At 42.7% G+C, this 12,377-nt stretch overlaps 1 protein-coding gene across 2 annotated transcripts in view; it reads left to right on the forward strand.

The window, feature by feature from the left end:
* REV3L (REV3 like, DNA directed polymerase zeta catalytic subunit) overlaps nucleotides 1-12,377 on the forward strand; it is a 235,346-nt gene that overhangs the window by 205,801 nt on the left and 17,168 nt on the right. For both annotated transcript variants that reach the window (XM_054022361.1, XM_054022362.1), the window contains 4 exons: nucleotides 504-613; nucleotides 3,245-3,359; nucleotides 10,013-10,150; nucleotides 11,889-12,079. In XM_054022361.1, coding sequence (XP_053878336.1) covers nucleotides 504-613; nucleotides 3,245-3,359; nucleotides 10,013-10,150; nucleotides 11,889-12,079 — 554 coding nt within the window. The remainder of the gene's footprint in view (nucleotides 1-503; nucleotides 614-3,244; nucleotides 3,360-10,012; nucleotides 10,151-11,888; nucleotides 12,080-12,377) is intronic.

A 12,377-nucleotide genomic window follows, 5' to 3' on the forward strand; every position in this document is an offset into this window, starting at 1 on the left:
ATGGGACTTTCACCACTTCATTAGGGAGATTTATTAAACTATGAATAGCAATTCCTGCAAGGTTTTTCCTGATATCCAGTCTACATTTTCCTTAGCACAATTTTATCCCAGTGCTCCTACCTGGAGCCTCAGAGAGCATTCTAAGCAATCCTCTTCCTTGGTACTTAAACCTTTTAAATATCTGTAGCTGTTTATAACTGCCCTTCACTTATTTAGGTAAGCTAAAGATGTAATCTTTCCTTCTAAATTAATCCCTCCACCACCATAATCATTTCTGTTGCTCTTTCCTGAATTCTTCCCTGTTTTGTAGATTTATGTTTACGGTAAATCAGTTTTCAGAATTTTCCTTCTATTGTTGATTTTTTTTAAACCAGCAAATGCAGTTGTTTACTTTGCATGATGATGTTAATGCAGAGATGGATTCAGAGTGATGCTGATTTACACGGGTTGTTTTGAATGCAGTAGCACAGCAGGAAAGATTTTCAGTGTATCTTTATTTGCAGATTGGGGATAGTATTGTCCATAAAGCCAGAGAGACCTTGGAGCGAGCTATAAAACTGGTGAATGATACGAAAAAATGGGGCGCTCGGGTTGTATATGGCGATACTGACAGGTAATTAATAGCTGCTGCTTCTGATGCTATGTGAAATGGTTTTCTTCCTTTCCACGTCACAAAGGAGGCTATCACCATGATCTGCATTCAAAAGCTTACAGCAGGTCTCCATGGATCTATTTTTCTATTTTAATAAATTATATTTGCCTGTTGCATTAAACATACAGTTAAATACATATTTCAGTTCAGACTGTTAAGTTATTTTTATGGAGCCTGGGCTGGCTCTCCCCCTTTGCAAAGCTGTCAGATAGGGTCAGCTGGGCTACCATGGCAGCTCCCAAGCTGCTGCTAATAGGGATAGAGACCCCCTTCTATCCCACCAGTCCCTCAAAAACTGTTTGGTGGTTGCTGTTTGACTCCCAACCACTGCTGTTAGTGCAGGGGTGGAGGGTACACACTCTTAAAGGGACCAGACCCCTGCTAATATAGTTCTTAACTGGTGTGATGGGGCGGTGGCCAGGTCAGAGCTGCCCCTTTTGAACCAGGTGCCTTTGGTGAGTGCGTCTGTGATCTTAGTCTAATGTTGGCCCTGGATGAAGTATTCGCACTCTATTTTAAAATGAAACCAACTTGCACTTCATAACTAATTGTCCTGCAAATTGTCCTATAATTTGTCCTAAAAATACAAATAAGATATGTCCTGTTAGCTAATACACATATTAAGCAATACATTTTCTGGCTGGCTTTCAATAAAGAAAAATTGACCATTAAACCTCTCAACATGCCAGAGATCATTATGGTAATTTTACAGAGAGTGGGACAAGGAGCTTTTCTTATATAAAATAATGACAACACTCTGCTCAGGACCTTTGTTCATTTTAACAGTGAAAATGAGCAAGAGGAGAGAACTCTTCCAATTACTGAACATAACTATAGCCTGGTACATAAAAAGTGTCTAATCTTCTCCTGTTCTGTTTAGTGCTCATGATCACAGTAACTTTAGCCATTGAAAAATTATCTTTAACCCTGTGGTATGACTAGTCCTTTAGTAATATGGTATCAGCTGTTCAGGTTTCAGTGCTAAGAAATAGAGATCCCAAATCTTCCATGCATTTCACTACATGTCTTCTCGTCGATATTGGTAATTTTATACATAGAAGGCCCACTGCAAAAAGTGTTTCCCTTTGCAAAGGCATTTAAGCAGATTTAGGCAAGTTTCACCTATCCAGTGTTTGTAAAGACATGCACACCCTACCTATTCTCAAGACTTAGGGGGTTTCTCAAGCTCGACGAACTTTTAGGACCTTATCCTGGAAACCAGGTGCTTGAACTATGCAAGTGATGGTGAGAAATAGGTCTGGTCCAGCAGGCTGTGAAGTTCTCCATTCCATTGTCTGGAGTAACTTAAAGTACATTTATTATTTTCCTGATTTATTTATTTTTTAATAAAAAGCTTTGGGTGCTTTTTTGCCTCCAAATTAATGAGAAATAGGGGCACTGTCAGCAAGGAAGAAAATCCTTTTCATTTACCCATGGTAGGCAGGTGTGAGACACGAGTTAACTTGTTATTGTGGGGATTCTTTATTTTATGCATATATTTATTGGTGTATTCTGGTCTCTAAAGGTAGTATGCACATTTCCTGTAATTAGAGCATACACTACTTTTTGATACGGTCTTTCTCCTTAGATGGAAGATCTACCGTGACTCTAGACAATGTCTGCCACAAACATATCTATCTAGTACTGTACTTACATAGTTTTTTTAAAAACAGTATATTTGTAATGGCAGTAGGATTCAAACTGTAATCTGGTACTATTCCTAATGGTTTGCTTTTTCTGGATTCTGGTGATTTGTGATCTGTATAGGAAGGGTCAGATGGAGATAAAAGGTTTTATTCCCTCTGAAGTTCTGCCCACTGAAACAAGAAGCCAAAATTAGATGCCATGAATTGTGGATTGAGCAAGGGTGACCATTCACACTGCTCAGTTATTGTTTCAGGTTGTCTGCAGATATTATTGCATCAGTTTGCATTTGGTTTACAGATTTTTATCTGGTTATCTTCACAGCCATAAGGACTTAGAGATTCAATATTTTTTTAAAAAGCTGAAGTTCCAGAGCACCAAATCTCCTCCTCCAAATGAGAACCAGCTCACCAAGCCATCAAGTGCCATTCCAATTTGACCCCTTCTGCACAGCCACTTCTCTACTAAATTTATACTGAATAAACTGCTTAGTATCATTTATATTCTTTATCCCTCCTCCATATAGAATTTTCTAGCTCAACCGCCCACAGCCTAGCACTTTCAGATCCCAGATACAGCATAGAATCTTGTGTCCCTGATGTCATGGGACTTGGGGCTGGGTTGCATGTCTTGGACCCAGAAATGTAAAAATCTATTCAGTGGAAGAACTGGGATGCATAGGCCACCGGGGGGGAGGGAGGAGGGGGAGGGAGGGAGGAAGGCAAGAAAATGAAGTAAAGAAAGCTGGAGGGGAAGGGGTTGCTGTGAGAAGTCGAGGGTGTGTCAGTGAGTAGACTGGTGGACAATCTCAATGAATTTTGTCAACCACATATGTCCCTGTTTCCCAGTCAAGATACTGGCAAATGTATTATAGCTTGTAAACCCATTCCAGGATATATATTGAAGTAATGGTGTCCTTACTTCCTATTTCTACTTTTATCTTTTTAGCATGTTTGTACTGTTGAAAGGAGCCACTAAGGAGCAGTCTTTCAAGATTGGCCAAGAAATTGCTGAAGCTGTAACAGCTACCAACCCAAAACCAGTAAAACTGAAATTTGAAAAGGTAAAAGGAAAATACACTTTACCCCAAATGTCTGGATAGAAAATGTTATCTCTTTAAACATGTTAGGGGGTCAGCTGTTCAATAAGGTTTCGATTTTGATCAGTGACTTAACAGAATCCTGGGTGTTTCTTTGAGTGTACAGCCAGCAGTCCTTTCAGCTGCATTTCGTTGTCCTGCAGTTGTCAGAGGAAGTCTGCAGAGAAAATGTAGACATATTGATCCCAATCACCCACAGAGAGCAGGTTCCTGAACGCACTGTGAATCAAAATAATTCTAATATTATTGCACGTCCAAAAGAGCAGTGGAGACTGTCTTTAGTAAAAGTTTGTTGTTTTCATAAATGTGTCTCCTTCACTTGTATTGACATGGTGAATGGTAAGGGTTAAATCAGTTCAAGGGCCACTATATTGTTGAGATTGTCTTTTCATTTAGTATTTTAAACTAATTTATTTTTAGAGAGGGAGAGGCAGCACAATTCAATAAAACAATATTGAGAGTCTGGTGGTTTTTCAAGTGATGGCCCCTATATGTAGTCCACTGTGGGGTGCGCACGTGGTCCTTGCAACTGAAACTGGAAGATTTTTTCATTAGCAGTGTCTGTTTGTCCATGCCTGTGCCCTGCATCTTCTTGTGCTCCAAACTGAGGACATAAGGGAAAGCATGGGCCAATCGCCTCTCCAGTTCCTTTCTACCACCCAAGTCTCAGACCAAACCCTTGTGGTGTCCACAGCTTTGCTAGCATTCCTGCCTCAAATTCAGGTTTTTTTCTGTAGTTGACCTTTTGTAGATAATTAGTATGGGGTTTCCTCTATCATTTGGGGTACTTAGAATGCCCAAGATCCCCACTTCAAGCCCTGTGCAGCCTGCCCCCCATTGTTCCCAGTGAGTGACTTCCATGACATTTGCTTATACTGCTTGGGTAGTCCCAAATTCTCTCCAAGTGCAATATTTGTTGTTCCTTTTGGCTCCAAACCCAGCACTCTTGTGAGTTCCAGCTCAGAAGATATCTGATGGAGTGCTGGATGAGGCCCTAGTCCGACCCGGGGTCTGATGACCCCCTGTACATCGGCCAGAGGTGCCGAGAAGTGCCCCACCAAGCACAGTGCTCCCTAGCTCTGGAACATCAGAGGGCAGAGCTATAAGGACTCTAGCAGGCAGAGCAGATGGGAGGAGGGTAAGAGCAAGCAATCACATGAAAAGTGAGAGAAATTCTCTCTCTAGTCCTTATCTAAGAAGAGGACTTTCTCCCTTATGTCCTCCAAATCTGATGAGACTCCATGCTCCAGTATGGATATGTCAGGAGCTCATGGGGAGCACTGATCCAACTTGGCTCATGGGGAGCCAAGAGTGTTCCAAAACCACCAATCACCGAAGGAGCTGGCCCAGCCTTATCACTAGCAAGGCAAAGAAGGGAGCAGTCATCAACTGAACCACCAGTAGAGTCCATCAGCAAGGTAAAGGATTCAGTGGTACCAACACTCATCGTGTGACCTAAATTGGCACTGTTGGCTCTGCCAAAATGCAGAATCCCCTCCCCCCTCCATCCTCTATGGCTCAGTGTTCTATCCTCAACAATCTGGCTATGTATTCTGATCCACCGTCACCAATACTCACTGATAAGGTGACTACTAGTTGTGCCTGCGGTGTCAGTTCATCATTCACCAGTATGGTCAATCAGCCTAGAGTTACAAGGCCTGTGGAATCTGAGGACTCATACTCCTCCAGTGAGGATGAGACTGAAGTCAGTGGTTTCACTGACCATACCATGACATGAGATCAGCCCCAACAAGGGTTCCAGAGTTTCCTAGGCGTCGTCTTACTCCCATAGAACACACTGCCTGGCTCAGGACCAACAGTACTCTTCCCCCTGGGGATACCTCCTTATCCATATGATCCCTCTCACTGGCCCTATAGGGGTTCCCAGGATCTGTATTTGAGACCTCCCAATTTCAGGGGATCAGAGAAGGAGTTCAGACAGAGGTTACCTCATAGAAGAGAACCCCCAGCCCTCTTAGGAGCACTATGAGGCAGAAGAACAACCTGAGCAAATGGACCTACTCGCTTCTGCAGCACTTTTGTCCTCATCTCCTGACAATGCAGTAGCAGTGGCCTCACCATCGCCATCCAAAGACTATAAACCGTTTCAGGACCTCCTGAGGAAAATCACGGATGCAGTGAAGTTTCCCCTGGAGGAAGTTCAATACATCATTCACAAGTTGCTGAATATCCTCCTGACTGCAGGTCCTAGCAAGGTGGCACTTCCAATCAATGAGGTCATACTAGTGCTGGTCAAAATAATCTGGCATCCCATACCTACTTTTGCTCCCCATTCCAAAAAGGATGGGGAAGAAGTACTTTGACCTGTCTAAAGGGGTAGAATACTTGTTTTCGCCCCCTGAACTCCCTAATATGTCAGGCCATCACTGAACATAACAGACTGTACTCCCTCTGACAAGGACACTAAAAGATGGACCTCTTCAGAAGAAAGAATATCACCTCAGCTAGCATACGTTTCCACTTTGTGAATTCTCAGCCTTGGTGTCTAAATATGATTTTATTCATTATAATTTTTCTGTATTCACTGACAAACTACCCCAGGAATTTAGACCACAATTCCAGGCCATCATCAACTAGGGTAAGCTGATAGATAGATCATCACTGCAAGCTTCAGTCAAGGACACAGTTCCTCACTCCATGGCAACTTTGATCATCACAAGACAAGCTTCATGGCTTCAATCCTCTGGGTTTCGAAAGGAAGTTCAAGCTCCTGTGGAGAACCTCCTTTTAGAGGGCAACAACCTGTTCAGTGACAAAATGGATGAGTCACTGCATACCCGTAAGGACTCTTGTGCAACCCTCCACTTAGGTATATACACTCCAGCACCTCAGAGAAAATACTCAAAACTGCCTCCATGCAAACAACATCTTGCTCCTCAACCCTATTACCACCAGACGGCCTATGAGCCTGGTGTAGTGGAACAGCCAGGAAATGCCAGAGAGTGTAGTGCAACAGAGAGAACATCCCTCCATTGTTCTCTTCCCAGTCCTAGGCTCCCACAAAGACATTTTTGATGGGACCTTCGAGAGCTGCCAACCAGTTCCCCAAACACCATTGGTGGCCATCTGGCCCATTTCTCCCCAGTGTGGCATCATATCACATCGGACAGATGGGTACCAGAGATGGTCAACACTGGCTATATAATAGAATTTCTGTACATCCCTTTAAAAAAAAAACATCCCCCTGTCCCTCTTGAAGGACCCATGTCACGAGGGACTCTCAGATAGGAGGTGCAGACTCCCTACTCTCACTATAGTAGAGCGGGACGGGCTTTTATTCAAGATATTTCTTCATCCCTAAAAAGAAGGGAGGCTGGAAACCCAGTCTGGATCTCAGACAATTGAATATCTTCATATGCCATTCAAGATTCAGAATGATCACCCTGGCCTCAATAATCCCCTCTCTAAACAAAGATGACTGGTTTGCAGCTCTTGATTTGAAAGATGCCTTTTTCCACATAGACATTCATCCAGCGAACAGGAGATTCCTGCACTTTACAGTGGACCTAGACCAATTATCAATGCAAAGTGCTTCCCTTCGGTCTCTTGACAGCCCCAAGGGTTTTCACAAAGGTGCCATCCATGGTGGTGGCATACCTGTGTCACCATGGCACCCCAGTATTTCCCTACTTTGATAACTAGCTGCACATATGTCGGTCATACTAGGACAGTCGGTGGTCCTTTCCCTCTCAGCCTCCTTCAATCCTTAGGACTCCAAGTAAACCTAGAAAAGTCCACGTTAGTACCCATGCAAACTATAATCTTTATTGGAGTAACTTTGGATTCAATTACAGCCAAAGTATACTTACTCCACAGATTCCAAGCTCTCAGGGACCTCATCAACCAACTTTGATTGAGCCCTCAGACAACAGTGTGGTCCTACTAAATCACATGGCTACACATTCAGGTTATGTCAGACAATTTGACTACAGTATACTACATCTACAAACTGGGAGTATCAAAGTCTGCTTCTTTGCACAGAGGCGATCAGACTCTGGAATTAGTGTATGCAACACCAGATTACCCTCCTGGCAGTGCATCTCCCAGGAGCAATGCACACCTTGGTGGACAGCCTCAGTAGCACTTCTACAGAGACCATGAGTAGAAACGTCACAACTTGGTGTTACATTGTATTTTCCAGCAGTGGGGATTTCTTCATGACCCAAGAGAACAAGAAATACCCAAACTACTGTTCCTAAGCAGCTCGGGGACCCATTCCTAGTATAGTGGTCAGAGCCCCTGATGTATGCTTCCCCACCCATTCCCTTCTTACCATGAGGAAAATCAAGCAGGACAAACTGTCAGTTACCCTGGTGGCAGAAGTAGTTTTGGTTTTGGTTCACAAGCATTGTGCAGATGGCCTCACATCCATGCATCCAGCATCTGAACGTACTGACTCAGGACAATAAAAGACCACCAATCGCAACCCAGCATACCTTTCCCTGTTTGGTATTTGGATGTATGACAAGCTTAGAGAGGACATGTTTGTAGATGATACACTCCATCCTCAGTTTTAGCAGGAAAATCTCTATGAGGGAATGTTATGCTACTAAGTGGATTTTCCTTTGGTGCCAATGTCATTAGATACCTTTAGAAGATTCATGAGAATCTCTACCCTCTTGGACTACTCCTTTCTCTAAAGAAGTTGAGTCTATCTCTCAGCTTGCTGTGTGTACATCTGGCAGCAATTAATGCCTTCCATCCTCCAGTGGGAAACTGTGCTCTTCACCCACCCTACAACTGTGAGATTTTTGAAAGGCCTTGACAGAATGTTTCTTCTGGTACTAAAACCAATGCCAACTTGGGATCTCCGTCTAGTATTGTCAGCACTCGTGAATACTCCATTCAAACCTCTAGCCAAGCGGCTCTCCAACTGTGGGTCGGGACCCCAAAGTCGCAACCCCATTTTAATGGAGTTGCCAGGGCTGGCTTAGACTTACTGGGGCTCAGGGCTGAATCCCAAGCCCCACCACCCAGGGCCAAAGCCTGAGGGATTCAGCCCAGGGCAGCGGGGCTCAGGTTACAGCCCCCTGGCTGGGGCTGAAGCCCTTGGCCTTCAGCTTTGACACCTACGCTGCCCAGGGCAGTGGAGCTCAGGCTTTGGCTTTGGCTCCCCCACCCGGGTCAGTGGGAATCAGGTGGACTCAGGCTTCAGTACCTCCTCCTGGGATCGTGTAGTAATTTTTCAGAAGGGGATCACAGAGCAATGAAGTTTGAGAACCCCTGCTCTAGCCTCATGCTCCCTTCTTCATCTGTTTATGAAGGTGCCTTCATGACAGCAGTCACCTCTGCCAGAAGAGTAGGTGAGTTTGAGGCCCTTATGGCAGACCTTCCCTACGTGGTCTTCCATAAGAATAAGGTTTTTTGGAGGTTACACCCCAAGTTCATTCCAAAGTTTCCCTCAGAATTCCACTTTAATCAGATCAGATATGTATCTTTTTTCTACCTAAAGCCTTACATCACCAGAGAAGACAGGAAGCTCCATTTTCTGGATATCCATCAAGCCTTAACTTAGCTTTCTACCTGCAGGGACAAAACCCTTTGGGAAATCTCCTGGACTATTCCTTTCCATTGCTGAGTGGATGAAGGGGAAAGCAATCTTTTCACAGAAACTTTCTCAATGGATTTCGGGTTGCATCCCACTTTACTATGAGCTTACATAAACTCTGTCCCTCGAGGTGTGAAGGCCCACTTGACCAGAGCAGAAGCTACCTCGGTGGCTTTTATTCAGGCTGTTCACCTCCTGGAGATCTGTAGAGCCGCAGTGTGGGGTTCTATGTATAGCTTTACTAGACTTTTCGCCCTCGTACCAGGTTCTTCAGCAGATGCATCCTTCAATACAGCATCCATGCAGCCTGTGCACTCTCCTCCTCTGTGAGTACTGCTTGTGAATTACCCACAGTGGAATACACATCACTTGAAGAAGAAAGGAAGATAACTTACCTTGAGGAGCACCTGGAGTTCTTCTGAGATGTGTGGTTCCTATGTGTATTCCACTACCCACCCTTCTTCCCCTCTCCTACGGCCCCTTTCCTAAGGTGATTTACAGTAGAGAAGAACTGGAGAGTCAGTCAGTCAGTCTGCGCTTCCCCTTATGCCGTTGGTGTCGTGCATGAGAAGGTGTAGGGCACAAGCACAGACCAAAAGATACTGCTAATGAAAAATCTTCCAGTCTCAGCACCCCACAATGGAATACCGATAAGGACCACACATCTCAAAGAACTTAAGTTACTGTAAGGTAAATAACTTTTCTTTATGACTTAGAACGGCAAAAGAATTCAGAGTGATGGCTGTCACTGTTAGACTGTATGTGACTTTGTGTGCCTGAATATTACAGGATCCTCAGTTTGCATATCACATGTGGCAATATATAGATAGAGTATAAGGTTAGTTAAGTGTGGAATGACAGTCTGAACCTACGCTTTTCCTGTGGACCTTTAATGTTCCTTTAACTTACTTTTTATTTGTGTTTGTGAGGAAACAAAAGGTAAAAAAGTCAAAATTAACATTTCCTTAGAAAAACCTCTAAACATGCAATCCTGTTATGCTGCCAATGAATAACAGTATAAAGAGGCTACATGTTTTTAACGCTACAGGTGTATTTGCCTTGTGTCTTGCAAACCAAGAAGAGGTATGTGGGATACATGTATGAAGCACTGGACCAAAAGGACCCAGTATTTGATGCAAAAGGCATAGAGACAGTTCGAAGAGATTCTTGTCCTGCTGTTTCCAAGGTAAAATACACATAAATTCTTTCAAGTTTTACAAATACAGTATGTTGTGCCACTGCAGTCCTCAAAAATCATTTCAATACATGCCCCCATAAAAATTCTAACTCTGGAGACAAGATCTGTCTTTGTTCTTCGGGGTTTTCTACATTGCACGAGTAGTGCAAGACCTGGATTTCTGAACTGAACTGAGGACTGCTACATGGTATTATAGGACACTGCAGCATCCCACAAAACCAGCACACAGTCCTTTAGCACCTTACACTATGCAAAACTTCTTTATTGCATTAACTCATTAGAGCACATATGATCCTTCCCTCAGGTCCTTACAATGTCTGCAGAAGGCTGTCCTTGGAACTTCTCCCCTTCCAAGGTGATCAGGAGCCTGTCTCAAATGCTTTGCACCTTTCAAGGTGTTAATGAGGGATTCTACCACCCTCTGGTGTCTCTGCCAAATAGTAGCTATTCTACCACACTTCTCACTACACAGCTAGGTTAGCCAAGAGTTCATGCTGAGGGTGTCCTTTCTTAGTTGTCTATTCTGAATTTGTTTTTTTGTTTTTTTTTTAAAGCACCCTCCTCAGTAAGGGCTATTTCTGTGCCATATTTGATCTTTTAACCCAAGCTGTTTTTTCTGTAGAGCTACTCAGAAGAAGGTGGCAAGAGTATTTTTAAAGTGGGAGAATATCTTTTTCACTCTATCCATACTCAAAAACTCTTCAACTGTTGGGGAAAAAACCACCTTCAGGCAGAGACAAGGCATGGAAAATGTGAGCCTGAAAGGTGAAGATGCCAAAAAGTTGAATGACTAAAAATGGGGTACTAGAATAGAAACAATTATGTTTTATGTAGCCACTTCCAACAGAATACTTGTAATATTGTCTAGCACCCTGTGAACATTTTTGTTAATCTTTCTGCTGACCTACTTTTGCTGAACGCCAAAACATCAGTTATTTTTTATGTTCTGTTCCCACAACATACTCCTTGCTGATGACTCTGTAAGTGATAGATAATTCTTTCATTAGAAAAATATGTGTTGCGAGAAAGGAACAAGTAGTATGGAAAATATTGTTAACCTCAAATAAATTGAGAAACAGCTTTTCGTATGGTGCATTTATTTAGCACCTTTGAAGAGTGGAGGAGGATACTGAAAGGTGTCATACGTAATATTCGATTTCAAAATTAAGAAAAATCTTTCTATATAGTGTAGTGGCATTTGCCATATAAATTTGCCATATAAATTCCAAGATACTCAGGGGTATCTTAGAGAAAAACAAAAATTGGTACTTTTTTTAAACAAATGTATGTTTTTGAATTTATACTGAATATATATTACAAGGGTCAGCAACCTTTCAGAAGTGGTGTGCCAAGTCTTCATTTATTCACTCTTAATTTAAGGTTTTGCATGCCGGTAATACATTTCAATGTTTTTAGGTCTCTTTCTATAAGTCTATAATATATAACTAAACTATTGTTGTATGTGAAGTAAATAAAGTTTTTAAAATGTTTAAGAAGCTTCATTTAAAATTAAACTAAAATGCAGAGACCCCCCCCGGACTGGTGGCCAGGACCCGGGCAGTGTGAGTCCCACTGAAAATCTGCTCACATGCCGCCTTTGGCACGCGTGCCATAGGTTGCCTACCCCTGATATATTATAAAATATTTCTTTATATAACTTAAATTCCTTTTACTAATGTTGAACGAGAAAATACAGATTTTTCACATCTCTCCTTTTGTTTTGAAGATACTTGAGCGTTCTATCAAGCTGCTATTTGAAACACGTGACATAAGTCAGATCAAACAGTATGTTCAGAATCAATGCATGAAATTACTAGAAGGCAAAGCCAGCATGCAAGATTTCATCTTTGCAAAGGAATACAGAGGGAGTTCCAGTTACAGACCTGGAGCCTGTGTACCAGCCCTAGAAATCACAAGGTAAATGAGAAGCCTAAAAGTGCTAATTGTGGATTTATCAGACACCTGTTTCCTTAATCTTTTGTGCGTCTGGTTGTGGTTCTCAGCCCACTTCTCAGAGAGCATATGTCTACATCACAGACGACCATAGCAATTAGTACTAGCCCTAGTTGGGTGTCTCCGAAGAGAGAGATCAAGGATTGAATAATCATGGAAACCCAGTTTCTTCCTTCCTACTAGAGATTATCACTCAAGGTCAAGAACAAGGCCTACTGTCAAGGCAGAATAGTGAAACCTATGCTGTTACTGACTGTTCTGT

The sequence above is a fragment of the Malaclemys terrapin genome, chromosome 3 (genome assembly GCF_027887155.1).
Source record: "Malaclemys terrapin pileata isolate rMalTer1 chromosome 3, rMalTer1.hap1, whole genome shotgun sequence".
Lineage (NCBI taxonomy): Eukaryota > Metazoa > Chordata > Testudines > Emydidae > Malaclemys > Malaclemys terrapin.